This window comes from Carassius auratus, unplaced genomic scaffold (assembly GCF_003368295.1).
Source record: "Carassius auratus strain Wakin unplaced genomic scaffold, ASM336829v1 scaf_tig00215205, whole genome shotgun sequence".
In the NCBI taxonomy this organism is placed as follows: Eukaryota; Metazoa; Chordata; class Actinopteri; order Cypriniformes; family Cyprinidae; genus Carassius; species Carassius auratus.
This window is the reverse complement of record NW_020527982.1, coordinates 905,001-922,941: the sequence shown is the minus strand read 5'-3', so window position 1 is coordinate 922,941 and position 17,941 is coordinate 905,001. Positions and strand designations below refer to the sequence as shown.

The 17,941-nt window shown below is 37.2% G+C and overlaps 3 protein-coding genes across 4 annotated transcripts in view; all 3 read right to left on the bottom strand.

Moving 5' to 3' along the window:
• Positions 1-619: 619 nt before the first annotated feature.
• LOC113093966 (hyaluronidase-1-like) lies at positions 620-6,333 on the bottom strand. Its single transcript, XM_026259589.1, has 4 exons — positions 6,302-6,333; positions 1,814-2,751; positions 1,125-1,214; positions 620-958 (listed from the first exon to the last, which is right to left on the bottom strand). Exons 2-4 carry the CDS (start codon positions 2,747-2,749, stop codon positions 698-700), a joined length of 1,287 nt encoding a protein of 428 aa, XP_026115374.1. The 5' UTR covers positions 2,750-2,751; positions 6,302-6,333; the 3' UTR covers positions 620-697.
• On the bottom strand, positions 3,291-9,175 carry LOC113093972 (N-acetyltransferase 6). 2 transcript variants are annotated; one of them, XM_026259597.1, is made up of 4 exons: positions 7,861-9,175; positions 7,401-7,751; positions 7,068-7,231; positions 3,291-4,345 (listed from the first exon to the last, which is right to left on the bottom strand). In XM_026259597.1, coding segments are annotated over exons 3-4 (783 nt in total). In that variant the 5' UTR covers positions 7,070-7,231; positions 7,401-7,751; positions 7,861-9,175; the 3' UTR covers positions 3,291-3,564. The 2 variants fall into 2 exon arrangements, with proteins under 2 accessions (XP_026115382.1, XP_026115381.1); XM_026259596.1 differs by having other exon boundaries at positions 7,401-9,175.
• A 1,191-nt stretch (positions 9,176-10,366) lies between these two features.
• Positions 10,367-17,941, bottom strand: part of LOC113093969 (cAMP-dependent protein kinase type II-alpha regulatory subunit-like) — an 18,240-nt gene continuing 10,665 nt past the window's right edge. Inside the window, exons 2-10 of the mRNA XM_026259591.1 lie at positions 14,893-14,928; positions 14,102-14,238; positions 13,221-13,327; positions 12,789-12,942; positions 12,490-12,591; positions 12,249-12,323; positions 11,371-11,436; positions 10,882-11,020; positions 10,367-10,784 (exon numbers count right to left, since the gene is read on the bottom strand). Of these exons, the coding sequence (XP_026115376.1) occupies positions 10,660-10,784; positions 10,882-11,020; positions 11,371-11,436; positions 12,249-12,323; positions 12,490-12,591; positions 12,789-12,942; positions 13,221-13,327; positions 14,102-14,238; positions 14,893-14,928 (941 nt within the window). The 3' untranslated portion in view covers positions 10,367-10,659. The remainder of the gene's footprint in view (positions 10,785-10,881; positions 11,021-11,370; positions 11,437-12,248; positions 12,324-12,489; positions 12,592-12,788; positions 12,943-13,220; positions 13,328-14,101; positions 14,239-14,892; positions 14,929-17,941) is intronic.

Here is a 17,941-nt window from a genome sequence, read left to right as displayed (position 1 = left end):
AGTCTGACAACGGCCAGTGCTCGACACAGAGATCTGATCTCATTATTCAGTCCGTCTAGAATAACATGAAGAAACAGAACAAACTGAGACAGACTAAATCCAGATGAACTGGCAACGTCTCCAAAATGCTTCAAGAAAACTACTTGCAATACCTGAAAGTGCACAAAAAAGTTTTTTTTAACGCACACTAAATGTTGATTTAATTTAGTTAATAGTAGTTAATTGATAAAGTAAATCTATTTTTCACATTATTTTTTGACAGCATCCTTATTTTAGAGCATTTTTACACAAGTGTGAAAAACTTTTCAAAGTACTGTAGGTTTCTTGAACCATCTTGGACATTGCCACAGTTCTTCTGGATTTAGTCTGTCTCGGTTTCTTCATGATGGTGATGTTAGATGATGGTGAGTTACAGCTAAATAGCTTTTTAGCTTTTTAGTTTTAGCTAATCTTACTCTGTTTTGATTTTTAACACTTCCTTTTCACCATTCAATCATTTTGTGGATAAACTCAACTGAAACTATAATTTTTTTTTATTCTGTTTAACTCCGAAATGTCACATTACAAATAAAATGGGTTGCAAGCTGAGTTTCACATTAACATGTATTTGCTTTTATTGTTGTTGGATGAATCAAAGTCATTGTTATTATGTGTGTGGTTTATAATAATATGGAAATTCAGAACAGCAAATACTTTCTTAGGAATTTCTTTGCTCACAGTGTTCTCCACTCCATCCTTTAAAGCAGATACACTTAAACTTTGACCTCATGTCACTGAGAGGAGGAACTTCATGGGTACCATGTAGAGGGATCATGTAACCTGAGTGAGGGACCCGTCGAGCGCACCGTCCCTGGCCGTTACACATTCTTTCACTGCAGTTCCTGACACCGGCCTGCAGGGAGGCCACATATTCTCCCAATTCTGAGCTGATGTAATCACGCAAGAGATCGCACTGCCGCTGGAGAAAGACAGAAATATATAACAGCTGCAGCATTAGGTAACAGGATATGTGCTAAGTCTAATATCAAATAGTAAGCATTTGGACTTATATGGAGCATTAGATTCTTGCACGAAGGTAAATACAGACTATAAACCCTCACACACACACAGTGAGGCCTACTGACCTTAGACTTGGCAAAACTCAGCTCGCCCCATAACACAACTCCAGTGGCACCTAAAGCAGCACTCTCACCTAGTGTGTGCTCCAAATCCGTCTGAAAAGATACACACATATGCACAAGAATGTAGTTTGTAAAGTCAGATCAGCCTGAATTATATTATATTCTATCCATTGCTGATAACTGATAATTATTTATTTGTTACGGCTTCTGACCAGAATTAAAATTGTCCAATATTAAAATTCAAAAATATTTAGAATAAATAAATATAACAATGAAAATTAACATTTTGAAAATTGATATACTTATATTACTGTATATTCTGGCCATTACTCATAACTGATAATTATTTTATTGGTATGGCTTTTGACCAGAATTAAAATTTTACTATATTACAGTTTAAGAATATCTTGTGTGAATCAGCACTTAAATATTAAATATTTTAAATAAAATGCTTTTAAATGCTAGTTGAATTGAGCTATCACAACATGTACAGTTTAAGACATTTTGAAATTGACTAAAGATTACATTTAACAGTGATGTTTTAATAAATATTAAACAATCACAATATGGCCACAAGCTCAAAGCTAAACCCCTCCTCTTTCGATATCTATTCTATTATGATAAAACTGGAGCTCAGAACAAACACAATCTAAAACGCAGTGTGGAAACTGTTAAAGGGTTCTTGTAGGTACCCGATTAAGAAATTCCAATGTGTGTGTGAATGCCAATCTGGTGTAGGGAAAAACAGGAAGTGCTTCAGTGCCAGGTGAATGCTGGGATGCCACTCGGAGAGCCTCAAGTACACGGTGTCTCACCATGAGTTGAGCGTGTGTGTGTCCTGCCATCTTACGCCACAAATAAATGCTGGGATACAAAGCAGTGGAGTGTTGCCACAAAAATGCCAGTTTATCATTCAGTGTCTCTGTTCCATTGTGGCACTGCCCCGTGTATCCACTCTGTCCTTGGCCACGATTGTTATAGCAACTGGGAAATCCATAAAACCCCCATAATCCCTCGGGGCGTAGGCGAACACCTAGGCGTAGGGTCTCTTCCATAAATGCTCTTGCCGTTAATTCAAACTCTGCTTTCGCCTCAGATTGCACTTCCTCTTCTGACATATCTGGATGTTTCCACCTAACCAGCTTTTTTGAAAATTTCCTATATACGATTCTGGTACCAAAGTTCCACATCCATACAGGCTGCCATTCTTCCCAATCTAGCACGGCTAATCCGCTGAATGTCTTTCTCAATACCTCATTGATCTGCACCTTGGCCAATGAGAGGTGAGCATTCAGGATTCCTAGTTGAGGCAGGCCACCATTGATCTTTGAGCCCTGATGGTTGATGTAGGGGTAAAGGCCCAGATGACGCTGATAAAATATGCTCATATTCTGACCCTGAAATCTCTGCTTTGAGTTATGTATGATGTTGAACTCGCGCAGTGGCAGGGAGACCCCGTATCGATGCTGACACCAAGCTGTAGGTATGTTCCAGATCACTGAAAAGCCACGCCTCTCGATGACTGACTCCTCCCCCTCAACCATATTCTGAACAGAGTTGCTGGTAGTCAAAATGATTGACAGGGCTAAAGTGAGGATGGGATGGTGAACAGATAATCTCAGAAACATGCCTATGAAATACACACACAAATTAGTGTTATTTACATTTTTGCATTTAGCAGTCGCTTTTATCCAAAGCGTGCATTCAGGCTATACTTTTTTTTTTTTTAATCAGTATGTGTGTTCCCATGGAATTAAACCCACATCCTTTTGCTCTGCTAATGCAATAATCTACCACTGAGCCACAGGAACTACATTTTTAGTTGATGAAAAAAGTAAATAATCTACAAAACCCTTTTTTAGTTTAAGCTAGACCATAGGCTAAGTTCAACATGATTTTCTTGAGTCATGGCTGCTGAAAATTCAGCTTTGCGTCACAGGAATATATTACATTTTAAAACATATTAAAAGTAGAAAACTTATTTTATTTGTAATATTTCAAATTTGTTCTTGTTTTACTGTTATTTGGTCAAATAAATACAGAGCATAGAAGACTTTTTTTCAAAACATTAAAACATATTACTTATTTTAACAATAAGTCTGTGTAAACAATCTGCAACTACGCAACCTCAAATACTGATCCAATGAAATGACAAGCGTAACACCTGAAAAGTTTATAGAAAGTTTTTATTTTGATGCAATCCATTAAAAGTAGCTCATAATCTCACCAGTGAAATTTGTTTTAGAGAGATGTGATAAGATACATCCTTTCAATTATTATTTTTTTCAGCAGTTAAAACAAAGGAAACATTGGTATGAAGGCACTTTCAGATTGTCACAGTATTTTGAGTCATTACAGTTCAAACAGTTCAGGTTTATGAGATCCTTCTTGTCCTGTAAACACTGTAATTGCGTATCCCTGAATTATTACAGACTGAAGAGTCTCAGATGTCCTTGTGCATCCAGAAGATGGGCAGCCCTCTGTTGTCAGTGTACGGCGTTTGCTCCAGAGTCTGTGTAACTTGAGCCAAGGATGATGGAGGACAAGATGGAAGAGGTGGAGGAGCAGGAGGACTGGAGAGTAGAGGAGGTGGTGGAGGAGGACTGGAGAGTGGAGGAGGTGGTGGAGGAGGAGGAGGAAGATGAGGAAGAGGTGGTGGTAAAATGGAAGGTACAGTTGATGCAGGATTGTTAAAATCAGCATCACTCTTCTTCCCTTCTTCCTCCTTCTCTGTGCTTTTACAGAACTTGTGAAGCACCTCCATGGGCATGAAGGAGGCCAGCGTCCCGACACTTTGGACAGGTTTGGACAGCACAAACCCTAGATGGGCATAGAAGTGCTGTTTATCATGGGTGGTAAGACACAATCGGGTGCAGCCCCGTCCTTTGGCATACCGCTCAACACCCTCCATCAGGATACGGCCATAACCCTTCCCTCGTAATGTGGTGCACACCACGACCGACTCCACAAACAGACTACGGCTCCCCAGAACGCAGGACAAGCGGGCATGTCCTATCAGCTTCTCGTCTTGAGTCTGTCTCTCCCCATTCAGCAGCAGGAGACACACTGGATAGCTGTGGCTCGACTGACGGAGCGAGTGAATTCGAGCCCCCATGCTGCGCTGCCATTGGGTACTGAGTAATTCTGCACAACGTTCCACTAGGTCCCAGCGCTCGTGAAGAGGTTCGATTCGAACGACTGCACAGCTGATGTTGCCATCGCACCTGCACACACGCCAAGGGCACGGGGTCAACAGGGGCCAGTAACAACACCTGACTGAACAGCTCAGACGTCATTAACATTCATTTGGTCTTCATTCATTTGGGATAGATTATTTTTTTATCCAACCTCATGTTGTTCCAAACCTGTATGACTTTTTTCTTCTGCGGAACACAGAAGATATTCTGAAAACATTTCAATCTTCTTTTTTTTTTTTGTCAGTACAATAAAAGTGGAAGAGGACCAATCATGTTGTTTTGGACCCCACTGATTCATTGTAGAGAGATAAAATAGCTGAAACATCCTTCAAATTATTCCACATGAGAAAAATCATTCAGGTTTGGAACAACGTCAAAGTAAATTATGAAAGGATTTTCCTTTTGAAGGATTTAATTTCCAATTCTCCCCCTCCCCATTAACAGCTGTGAAGAACAAAGGTGGAGTATCCACATGATTTCTTTTAAATCCAGTTATTTCTGTAATGTGGTGCAACAGCTGTCAGTTGTTTGCAACACTCAACAGTTTTCATCACCATAAGACAAAAGTTAGAATAATAAAAAGGTAGACTGATTTGTAAGTAATTCACAGCGCTGAACCAACAAACACAAGCAAATAACAACAGTAACAGCCTATTTCATTAGCAGTTTTCTTTTTTCTCATAACACTTTTTTTTTCATCTGTTGAAGTCCAAATAGCAGCGGAAGTTGTGGTGTGAATGTGTGATTCCTCTGTTATACCACATGGACTTCATGCTAATGTGAATTGTACTTTAGAAAAGAAAAAAAAAAAAAATGACTGAAGACACAAATATTTATTTGTGTATATAAATACATTTACATTTTTAAGTTCAGTTTAGACATACTTCCAGTCACTAACTTGAAACTTAGTCAAAATTCCTTTGAATTTCCTATGTATGAATCCAAGTGAATAATGCAAGAAACCCTAAAGGGATAGCCTAGTTTGAACAAAAATGAACAAAATCCATTAGCAAATAATCACTCTCGTGTTGCTCCAAACCTGTATGCTTTTTTTTCTTTTCTGTGAATCCTAAAATAACATTTTGTATGTATCGTATGGAGGGGGCAAAAAACTCAAACACTTTACTAAATATCTCCTTTTATATTCCACAAGAGATCGTTTTGGAATGATATAATTGTAATTTTTGTCTGAACTATCCCTTTATTCTAGTCATCTGATATGGCTCTTTTCAATACACCTAAAGAGCAGGGTGGGCAACGGTCAATATGCTATTATCTATATATATATATACACATATACACACACACACACACATATATATATATATATATATATATATATATATATATATATATATATATATATATATATATATATATACACACACACACATACATACATATATATACATACATACATACATATACATATATATACATATATACACACACACACACACACATATACACACATATATATATATTACAGTAGTTTTGCATGACTGCAAAATGAGATGAAACTGAAAAAAGCTTTCATTTTACACAATACATACAAGTATTAGTACAACAAGAGAAGCAACGGCAGTTGACCAAGTGGACTATAGGTTATCAGCCATATATAAATTGGTATATCAGTATACCAATTCATCACTGGTTAATTATGAACGGAACCACACATATAAAAGTAACATGCATTTCTTCTCTTTTCTAGCTGGCTTTCTAATATCATTTTCTAATAAAGAACTGAATATTGTTGGCTTCCTCTTTTATAAGTAGCTTTGGATAAAAATGTCAGCTAAAAGCGTAAATGTAAATTAATTATAGTTTCTTTGCCAAAAAAAAAAAAAAAAAATACAAAAAGAACCATGACTGGACTAAAGTATTTAAACCTAGATTCAGTTCTGACACAAACCATAACCACAATCCATTATAAATAAAAACATAAATCTACCAAACTGTAAACACCAAAAAAATCAGCCTCACCTGCAGCCCTCAGAACTGCCAGTTAATGCCTGTCTCATGAAACTGAAGGTTCAAATCAGGAAACAAGAGACTTTTAAGAGACCCCTTTCTCTGTAAGTTCACTTTAACACTGGCCTGAGGTCAGTTTGGCCCGTTCTCTTGAATTAATTACTTTTATTTTGGTATGGAGAGTGTGGTTCGAGATCAGTAATGGGAGGAAACACCTCTCACGACTTTACCAAGCTAAAGTGTGAAATACTGACGAGAAGTGTGTGGGGTTTTTGAGAAGATTGCGCTTATAAATGTTGAAACCCTAATATGGAGATTCAGAGCACTGCCATTTGACGTTCATGGAATAATTGGACTTGCATGTTTTTTTTCCTCATATAAACTTAAACCCCGCATTTTGGCTGAACCCAATGATGCATTTGTTTCATTCAGCCTGATCGTGTTTAACAGACAGACAGAAAACACGCATTTTCTCTGTATCAAGTAAAACGCGAACGTGTGAGTCATTCGTGAGTCATTCCTCTAACTGTTACTGAACAGAGTCTGAACTTAATAACTATCATATCGTGTCTATAAAATCATTTACTAAAGGCTTGCATCTTTAATCAACATTAACAGCATGCCACAAGAGCACAACACGACAGACCGCAAACCAAAGAAATGAACAGATAAACGAACAAACACAGAAAGCGGTTATGATTATGGTTCGACTGCCTGTGAGAGACACATGCGTTTTATTTCAGATTAGTTTATGTGAGAGCTCATCTGTGATACCTACATGTTGATAACTTTATCGCTGTCACAGCAGCTGTGTTTTGAATCTCCCTCTTCTTCTGGTGGAGCAGATGGAGCAGCGCGAGTCCATTTATCGCCAACTACAGGCCACTACATGTACACTACAACATCTTGTGCTTTCAGGAAGTACACGACTGCTGTGCTCCGCTGCGTGAATAACAGTGCTCACGTTAATATATATATATATATATATATATATATATATATATATATATATATATATATATATATATATATATACACACACACACAATGGAGATCAAAAATACTGTTAATCTTAAAAACTTAAAATGTGAAGGAATATTAGCAAGTATACCACTGTTCACTGGGTCCATGAAAAGTCTAAACTCTCGGAAGGTTACAGCTGTCAGAAATTAGTATAAAGTGTAGAGGCCCTTGCTTTGAATGACACATCTGCAGCCACAGTATCTCATTATATTCACACACAATAGTGGTGTGATCTTAGTCCATTCTTCTTCCGGTCTCTTCCATAGCTCGGTAACTTTAGTGGGTTTCTTAGCTATACCTTTGATGAAGATTTTCAAATGGGTTTAGATCAGGACTCTGGGCCCGCTCTTTCATTATTTCTATGTTTTATCATCAAGGAACTGCTTTCCCCATTTTTCAGTGTGGCATTGCATGAAAATTGCAGGCTGATGGGAAGAAGCTGCAGGGAAAGAATTGCATGTTGCTGAAGGAGATTCAGAAAAAAACATTTGCTTTTAACTGCCATGTATCTGTATAAGAGACCCAACTGCAGAAAACATCCTACAAACCATGAAACTTGAGGGTCTTTCCCCAGTTGAAGAAAATGTTTTCCATCAGACCCAAATTAATGTAACTTGCTCTCATAACTAAAGTGAACTTTGAACCAGTTCTCTTCATACAACATGCTCCTCAGCAAAGGTGAGTTCAGCTATTTGACGAGGCTTCATCACTGCAGCGAGCACTTTCAGTCTGACTTCTCTTCAACTTGCAGAGACAGATCCTTATCCTGTTCAGCACTGCACTGGACAGCAATTTAAGCTGCAGTGTTGAACCGATTCTCCATCGAGTCTCCGCATTGTGCTGTCTTTGCATTCATTTGTCTTCCGTGGACAGTGAGCCTTTTTGGGGAACTTGAATTAATGTCATTGTAACCTTGCAATTTTCTAGAAATCACAGATTCTGAATGATCAGCTTCTCTTGCAATAGCTGAAAGCATCATCCTTTTGGTCTTTGCCTGGACAACTTTCTGTCACAGGTTTTCAGTCACCTTAGAGCAGCCCGCCATCATGCAATCTCCTATTTTCATCATATAATTAAGGATATTAGCACCAGGTGCCAGATTAACACTAATAACTTGGAGGTATCTGTAAGTAGTCCAATTTTGATTAGTTCTTTTTCAAATAACCTAGCAAGGACATTGAAATTTAGGAAATTGGTTGTTTTCTAATTCTGTTCTTTAATGTATATATATCCATTTTGCATAAACGATATGGGTGTATCCCCATCCAACCCCACCCTTCACAATTAATGCTTGTTGATCACTGTTAACACCTGCTATAAACTTTATGACAGGATTAAAAAAAAAAAAAAAAAAAAAAAAAACATTATGCCTCAATACAGTAAAACAGTTAAATGGTTTATAAAATGCCTTGTATTAAATGCCATTTAATGACAAAGTTCACTGTTTTGAAGCCTGGATTTTAACACTGAAAAACACTAAGGTGTGATGTAACATTAAAAGATTTCAAAATATCACACACAATGAAACAAATAAATCGTCCCCAGACAAACTGATACGTTCTGAAAAAAAAAAAAAAACTACGTTTGTTCCAAAGTTTTTAGAAATTAAACAATTTAGCAGTGGCTTGTTGTGAGACTTTATCAAGCTTTGACAATAAATATACCGACACGGCGTAAATAAGTACACCCCATCTGAAACTTAAATTCATTAATTTCTCTTTATATAGAAGACATATTATGGTTCCCTGTACATATCATGTTCCAGCAAGTTTGACCATCTAGTCTCGGGCCGGACGGAATTGTGGGTGGGAGGAGTGCATGTACAGTTCTCTCTCCACCTTCAATACCACAACTTAGGTGCCCTTGAGCAAGGCATCGAACCCCCAACTGCTCCCCGGGCGCCGCAGCATAAATGGCTGCCCACTGCTCCGGGTGTGTGCTCACAGTGTGTGTGTGTTCACTGCTCTGTGTGTGTGCATTTCGTATGGGTTAAATGCAGAGCACAAATTCTGAGTATGGGTCACCATACTTGGCTGAATGTCACTTCACTCACTTCACTCAATGAAACCACTTTAAAAAAATGTTTTCAGGAGATGCAATTCTTTGCACAAATTAGGACCATGGTCCAGAAGGATAACCAAATCAGTTTTGTGAACATATTAGTAAATGTAATCGAGAAATTCAAAATCAATTGTGACAAGTGAATTTTGCTAAGAAAAGAACAGGAAAATCCTCAAATAAAAGCAGACACCCTGATTTATCCAAAGTTTATTAAAAGTACAATCTGCAAATGCTGAAACTAGCCAACCCTCAGAGATGTTAACCAACTAACAACCAACTAATGCCCTAAAATAAAATAAAAATAACACTCCATTCCAAAACACTTGCATGGTGTCTCCATTCAAAGGATTACAAACACAAAACTGATTCCTGACATTTAAATGGCATTGTTCCTTTAATTACAGACCGCACCTTCCAACACACACACACACACGCACGCACGCACACACACATAAACATTCGCAACATAAGAGTCCCAGCAGGTTACCAAAATGTCTGCTTTATTTATTTTTCAGGATGACTTATTCAGAAAGACTAAAAGGAAAATTCTGCACTAGATTGGGCCTCGCATCCTCCAATTAGGGGCCGGTGTAACAAGGAGTCAACCTTCAACAAAAATAATAATAATAATAATACTACATTAATCTAATACAACATGTGGAGTTTAACTGAGAAAAGTCGGTCACTGTGGATACTACCAAAAACTTTTGTACTCCAACAGCAGGGAAAGTAAACAGGTCATATTTAAACAAGTTTATCAAAGCTTTGCATGATCATAAAATGCTCTAAAACTTAGAATTTTTGCGCTTTTTGCATTTTTTTATTGAAAGATAACTTTTTTTCTTGTTTAAACATAAAATCTATTATCTTTTGTCTCTTTTTCTCTATTCTTTGATGTGACTGCAAGTGACCATGAAAAAGAATGGGTCCTTGGCTGGGAATTTTTGGTGTAAGTGAATGTGTGTGTGTGTGTGTGTGTGTGTGTGTGTGTGTGTGTGTGTGTGTGTGTGTGTGTGTGTGTGTGCATATGTCCTCTCCAGGCTGTGGTGGGTTTAGGGACACCGAAGTTGAGCTTGTAATGTTTATATTTCGTACTGAGCAGCTGATGCAATGACATCAGGTGTGTGTTTGTGAGGTATGGTTTGAAAGTGTGAGCATGTTTGACTGAAGAATGAGTGCACATAAAAAGGAATGTGTGCCTACAAAATGTTTTGGGAGTGTATAACATATGTGTTGTGTGTGTGTGTGTGTGTGTGTGTGTGTACGTAAGGCACGGCCAGTTTGTCTCAGTCCCTCAGGTCCGCACTGGATCCAAACAGAGCCACCAGCTGCTCCTCATAGTGGGCAATGTTCCTCTTCATGATCTCCTTGCAGGGCCCCAGCAAACGCTCGAAGGCTTGTACATCGATCACTGAAACACAAACATTGTTGGAGCATAAGGCACACATTTAATTTCAATTCAAAAAATGAAGTTAGATGGACTCTAACTCTAACTTAGAGATACTTACCCAAGCATTTGACATCCCCTATAGCATAGGCTGAGGCAGCACGTGGTTTATTAGTGACGAGAGCAAGTTCTCCAAAATACTGCCCTCTACTGCAGCGAGCGATCTCCACCTCAGCATTATCCTGTCTGTCTGCTTTTGTCTAAAAATAGTTTCAAATTACATTTTGGCATTACAGTTGGGGGGAGGGGATTAAAAAACTGAACAGTCTTTCTGCACCGCTACAGTTGTTAAGTATAATTGCAAAAACTACAATGCAAAACATAAGCTACAGATTAAGTAAAACTATTTAGTTATCAAATTTTTGAGGAAAAACAGTCTATGAATGGCTGTCTCTACATTTTAATCCGGGACAGAAAGTATTTAATTTAATGAAAAAAAAATGAAAATCTGAAAAAGAAAATCTGAACTTTTTTTTAGCACATTAAAGGAGTTTAAAAAGTATAACTCAATATAATGAATAACAAGGAAATGAAAGATAAAGGAACTCACTTTACTCTTCATCATAATCTTCACTTCTCCAGACTCCACAATGTAGAAGCAATCAGCCATATCGCCCTGGTGATAGAGCAGCCCATAATAGTAATGATTAATGATACAATAGCATCAATCAAGAGTCCTGATCTTCAGTTCTGCTCTATTATTACAGTGCTATAATTACACCTGCTGTGTGTCTGTTGGTTCTTTCAGACACGCTGTAGCTGCTCAAGAGTGTGAGAGCTGAACAGAGGATAGTAAGATTCTCAATGGCATCAAACACTGACTCAAACTAAATTAATGTGTCTTATATGTATAGAGGTAAATGTACATTGGCATTAGATAACAAGATGCACGGTATATGGCATTTTTCAAAATACTTTTATTTACTGATCATTTTTAGTGGATGTATGAAATCATTTTGTAAAGCACTTTTTTGTTTTGTTTCAAAACAGATTTACAGAAAATTAAATAGTTTAAGGCTGGGGGATAATGTACATTTAGTGACAGTATAAACAATCATTCAATTTTGTTCTAAATTATTTAGACATTTTCTATGTCCATATATAAGTTTCTGTGAGTGTACTGTCTGAAATGTAAATGAGTTATTCATTTTTTATTATGAAACAGGTGTTCTAGAAGAGTAACAAAAGATTAATGTTATGATAATAATTCAACCAGACAGTGTCATAGTACTTGGTCTTAATTTTGAATACCATACCTATTATTCTATCTTTAAAACCATAAATACTTTTGATGTTTTGTTTGAAAGGTGTAGTCTTTGAAGTATTGAAGTACTTTGAAATTAAGTAAATTAACTTTATTTTAAAGATTATGTTGTTGGTTTCCAATGACATTCATTTCCTAATTTTTGTGACAACTGAAAAGCTCACCTGCATAATTATACGCTCTCCGTCATGAAATGATTTAACACCCAGCACATCAACAATCTTCATCCTTTCAGATAACTATGAGATAAAAACATGGGGTAAGTATTTGATCATTTCATTCGCAGTCTAAAAATGCAAGTGTTCCTCTCCTCATCCCAAGGACTTTCTTTAATGTTGCCTGATACTCTTTCACAGAATGACAAAAACGTTTGGCAACAGAATAAACGTTCAATTATTTTCTCACCTCCAGTGATTTGAGCAGTGGGACAGACTCAATGAAGATTTCATACATCCTTCTCTTCTTCGCATTGTTCTTCACTATGAGTCTACGGAACGTTGCCCGATCCTGAAACAGACATTCAGTTATTATCTGAAATGATTCTTATGACATACTTTCAGTCTTCCTAATTGTTGCAAGTACAATGAAAGCCAAATTGCTGTTCTGTGAAAGTGTTTTAACCGCATGTCCACAAGGGGGTGCTGTTACAGAGCACTTCCTCAGCAGGGTCTGCTGTCAGCTCACTTGCTCTCTCACACACTCACCAGTCCCCAGAGGGCTCCCTCTTCATTGGCAATGATGGTTGCCGCCCGTGGAGTGTTGTACATGAGGGCCAGTTCTCCGAAACTGCCCTTATTATCATACTGACCCACACAGCAGCCCACACCATCCTTCTGTACCTCGATATCATACACACCCCTGCAAATGGACCAAAACATAAATTCAGTCAGGTCTGTGGTGTCGATTTTATTGTTACTATTCTGAGATCTGAATGGCAATATCAAATAATTAGGTCACAATAAACATTCAACAAATTGCACATTTCCTGGGACTAAAAAATTACTATTATTTGAATCAGGAAACAATCCATTTTCAGAATAGGTGATTATTGAACTATTTTTAACCAGCCATGCTGTACAAGAGATATCACAGGCAGGCACATATAAAAATATAAAACAGTTTTTAAAAACATATACCTCTCGATTACATAAAAGTTATCTCCATCATCTCCCTGATCAATAACATGCTCTTTTGGCTGCACAAGAACCTCAAACATGGCGTCCAGCACCTCTGAAAACTGCTCCTGTACCAGAGAGAGACAAAAAGTCTGATGACGCAAATGCGTTTCTGGATCATGCAGTAAATATTTAGCATCCATTGTAGGGATATGCAAAACCAAATATTTTTAAAAAGCATGCACATTTTTTAGGGTTCACCGCTAAACAAAGTGCAGCAGAATGGAACAGAGCAGAACACTTTTTCTTTTATCTTGACACACCATCTTAAAAACTCAAGACTCATGAAGATGAGGGGGAAAAAAATACAACAACACAACAAAAACAGCAACAAAACATTATGTAAATATAAAACTAAAGCCTAGTCAACTTGTTATTTACTGGTGATAAGCCAAACAGAATATAATCATTATATATACATAAATATTGCTATCATAATGATATTAACATATTACAACATAACATACAATAACATTCATATTTGAAAGTAGTACAAATTTAAAGTAATTCAAATATTCCCATTTTGGAAACTCAATGACATGCTCTTCTTAACATTCAAATACTTCACAGAACGTTTATGTCTACTGACCAGAGCACAACTTAGACCTGCACTATGACATCAGCATAAAATAAACAATGCAAATCAGTTCAAGTAACAATGTGTTAAATAAACAGTATGTTCCTCTGTGATCAACCAACAATGACAGGTTAAGTAAGGCATGTGTAATCAGTCACACATGCAAACTGAACTTGACTGACTGACTGGCCTGCACAGAGTCCAGGAGTGATACAACCTGGATGACGTCTGTTTACAGTTTTATAGCCCTCATATCTGTGTGTACCTGATCAAGAGACTTGAACAGCAGAATGTCCTTGCAGGCCTCCTGTAATCTACAACGCTGCACGTCTGTTTTTGGATGGACAACTCTCGGCTCAGAATCTTCCTCATCATCATCAGGGTTAAAGGCCTCCGCACACACTATGAAAATAAATTACTCTTTACTTGACAGTCACAAACAAAGCCACATGGATGTGAATTAAAAAGAACTCTTGAACAGGTTTTCAAACTTTTAAAAAGACAGAGACTACAAAATATTGTCCAAAGAAAATAAAAAGCATTGTACAATAAAACATTTTGTTTGAATTGCCTTTTTACAATAATAATAAAAAAAGCAAAAAAAAAAAAAAAATGTTTTTCTTTTGAACTTTCTATTCATCAAGAATCCTGAAATACAACGTATCAAAGCTTTTACCAAAAATATTAAGCAGCACAATTATTTTTTTTTTTAATAAAAACTATAAACAGGATGTTCTCTTTTGAAAAAGATTATTCTTCTCATTGAGTTAAAAGTCTTTACAGATAACATGTAGATTGCTTCAGATGATGTCATGGGACTCTAAAAATCCCACATTAAAGGAATGTATATGTTTAAAGAGGGGATTTTTATTTTTTATTTTTTTTTACTGGAACACAATTGAAAGGAGGACATTGACTGGCCATACTGGCGACGTAATTACTATAAAACAAACACAAGGGGAAATGACAGAAAGGCAGAACACTTCTCTGACACACACACACACACTTTAAAGTTTAAACCACATGATTAGTGCAATGACGTCAAACAGAACTCACCCGACACTCTCCGGTTAAATCTGCTGGGGGGAGGAGCTGTGGAGGGAAAGAAAAACAGAGAGAGTTAAAGATGGCTCAAATTCTGAGAGCTGCATACTCACAGACAATGTTAACAATCAAATTCAGTCTCCAAATCTCACATGTGCCCTTCAGTAACAATGTGGGTGTGTTAGAAATTCGGTTAGGTCTGTCAATGGCTTGTCCTACAGGCTGTACCAGTTTCAAGAGATTGCAATTATGTGTGTACGATCACAGCCGAGTGCACTAGCATATCTCTCAGGAGCCCTGCAAGTTTGCATACACTCCTCCTCCTCCTCGTCTCTCATGGCACCGTTACAATCCATCAGTCCATTAACTCTTTGGTGTAAAACTAGCAATGATCTTTTTCACATACACACTCCCTTTTAGTGTCTTAAGGAGTTCTGCTCATAACCAACACCATAAACAGATTTTTAAAAACCAAACGCATCATCATGTTTGAGCACATTCTTACAGTAATTTACCTGCAACACAATACGCACATTTTGTAACACATGGCATAGGCTACATGCTCATGTTAAATGTCACAGTATTGTCTATTCACACATGAGCTTCAAATGTACACTTTTTCGCAAATTACTTAACACTGTATGTGTGTTCCCCATACAAGGCAGTGTAATAAATGGATGCGTTGTGAGAGCACTCAAAGAAATGATTGTGTGTATGAGCGCGCAAAGTATCGTGAGATGGGGTGCTTCAACCTCACATGTAGGGGATATCAAGTGGCCAAAGTTGCCATGACAACAGAATACAAGGAAGACCTCATCTCTATAACAACTATCCCCCCAAAATACACACCCACTCACTATCTCTTGGCAACCACAGAGAGAGAGAGGGGGAAAAAAAGAAAGAAGCACAGACAGAGTGACACAGGAAGGAAGAAAAGGGAAAGAAAATTGGTGAGAGCAATATTTCTAAGACTACCCAAGCCGATTCATTTTGAATCATTAAATGGATAGCTCACATGAAAGCCAAAGGGTTGTTATCATTTACTCACCCTCATGGTTTGTGTGAACTGGTATTAATACCCCCCCACACACACACACACAAAAGGACAAAAAAAGTTGAATTAGAGTATCACAGAAGCAGGACACATGACTTGTTTAAGTCTCCTGAAGTAATAACAGCTGTGTGTGGGGAACAGATGTGAAATTTGAAAGATATTATTTACTGAAAATCTATCCCTCCTCCATGCTTATCATATTTTATTTGCAGCTGCATTTTTTAAACTTGCCACATTTATTTAGCTAAAAAAATAAAAAATAAAAGTACATATGGCTTCAGAAGAGGTGGAATATAGCACACAACAAGTTAAACCGAATACTTTTCCGATACTTGAATCCACTTTTCTTGTTTTTGACAAGATCCAACTGCAAACTTTTGAATAGTAGTCTACTGTGTCAAAATCTTAATGTAGCTAAGATGAATGTTTTCAATAATTTTATTATATATATAAAAATAAAAAATTGCTAAACCATTTCAGCATGTAATCTGCCTTAAAGGGTAATCCAGCTAACAAATAACTTCCAGCTAGTCTCAGTCTCAGACGTCATGCCCACACACCATTGGCTAAACGTCTGATGCATATGGCACAAATGGAAACAATCTAGGGGCCGGTTGCACCAGCTAGACGTAAAAAGCTGGGTGTAAGTCCTACGCTGGGCTTTGCAACGTCCAGCTTTACAATAAATATTTACACCTCTTTCACCACGATTAGGCGCAAATATGTCCGGCGCAGACAAGGCATGTACACGCGACACATTCTCCCGCAGTTATAGATCTATCAGAGACGACATTCACGCCACAATGACTACAACTACTAATATAAAACTGAATTGCTTAAGACATGATTTCATTGAGTAAACATTTCCTAACAAGTGCGCGTTTTTAAACCTGAAGTCTCTCACATTCCCATGACGGATTTAATTAAGGTTAAGTAACATATAATAAATGTAATGCTTCTCTTTAGAGTTATTTTTTTATAGCTGACTATCAAGTTTATGTACAATGAAGGTCTTAAATGTGACTTTAAGTGACATTTTGTGTTTTACTGGCGTCATTCCGTGGCTGAAAACACATTTATAGTTTGTATTTTGTGAAAATATTTGAAAGCTAACTATTTATTTCTGATTAAAAGAAGCAAAGCACTAAACTTATTGCAATTATTGGTGGGCAGGCACACTACAAATAATGAATGGAGTTACAGAAATGACATATTTCCAAGCATTTACACGGTCCAAGATGTCAAATGGTTCAGTTTCTTTTAATAATCCCAGTTCATATATAACATTTTACTGCATAATTATTAGGCTACATGATTTACAGAAATATATTTTGTATTCAATTACTGTCGGCAGTGTGGTAGGCTACATCGAGCTTATCCTGCTCGAAAAAGACAAGTCCATAAGCATTACAGTTCACGTCTGTAGTAAGAATAGACTTACAGACGTGAATCCTGAAAACGAGTTTCAAAGTAGTCAACGGATTGGTTGAATTATACAGGATTTCCGGGAGACATGTGTGCCACGTTCTTTAATGTTCTGCCTGGAAACAAAGATGCCATGACACTAAACCCCCTCACAAAAAACACTTATCCGGATCAACTAAATAATTGATTTTCAAAAGTATATGAAATAAAGTTTGTGGCATATAATCTTTCAAAATACGTCCAAGAGTAATACACATCGGTCCATTATTGTTGCGACATTTCCATGCCCCAAAATGGAAGTTGAAATTAAACTAAGTAAGATTGGTTGTTTAACATGTCTGTCAAACGGCCTTATGGGTGGGACTTGGCCAATGAAAGCTGCCATGGATTCCAGAACTTCAGCCGTCAGTCTGAAGGTCTGGCTAAGCAAAACACAGCTAACACATTCATGCTTTAATGGCAATAATTTAGGCCCATTAAGGCCCACTATGATTTTCTTGCTGTATACATGGTTTAAGTGATTTAAATATAAACATGCCAGCCTGTAATACTTTAGGTTTAAGAGTTTGTTCAAATCACTTC

Coding starts and splice junctions, on each gene's coding strand:
- LOC113093966 (XM_026259589.1), bottom strand. CDS start 2,749: ATGTTTCTGAGATTATCTGTTCACCATCCCATCCTCACTTTAGCCCTG. Junction 1,215..1,813: donor CATTGGAATTTCTTAATCGG/GTACCTACAAGA, acceptor GTATCTTTTCAG/ACGGATTTGGAGCACACACT. Junction 959..1,124: donor TGAGTTTTGCCAAGTCTAAG/GTCAGTAGGCCT, acceptor GTCTTTCTCCAG/CGGCAGTGCGATCTCTTGCG.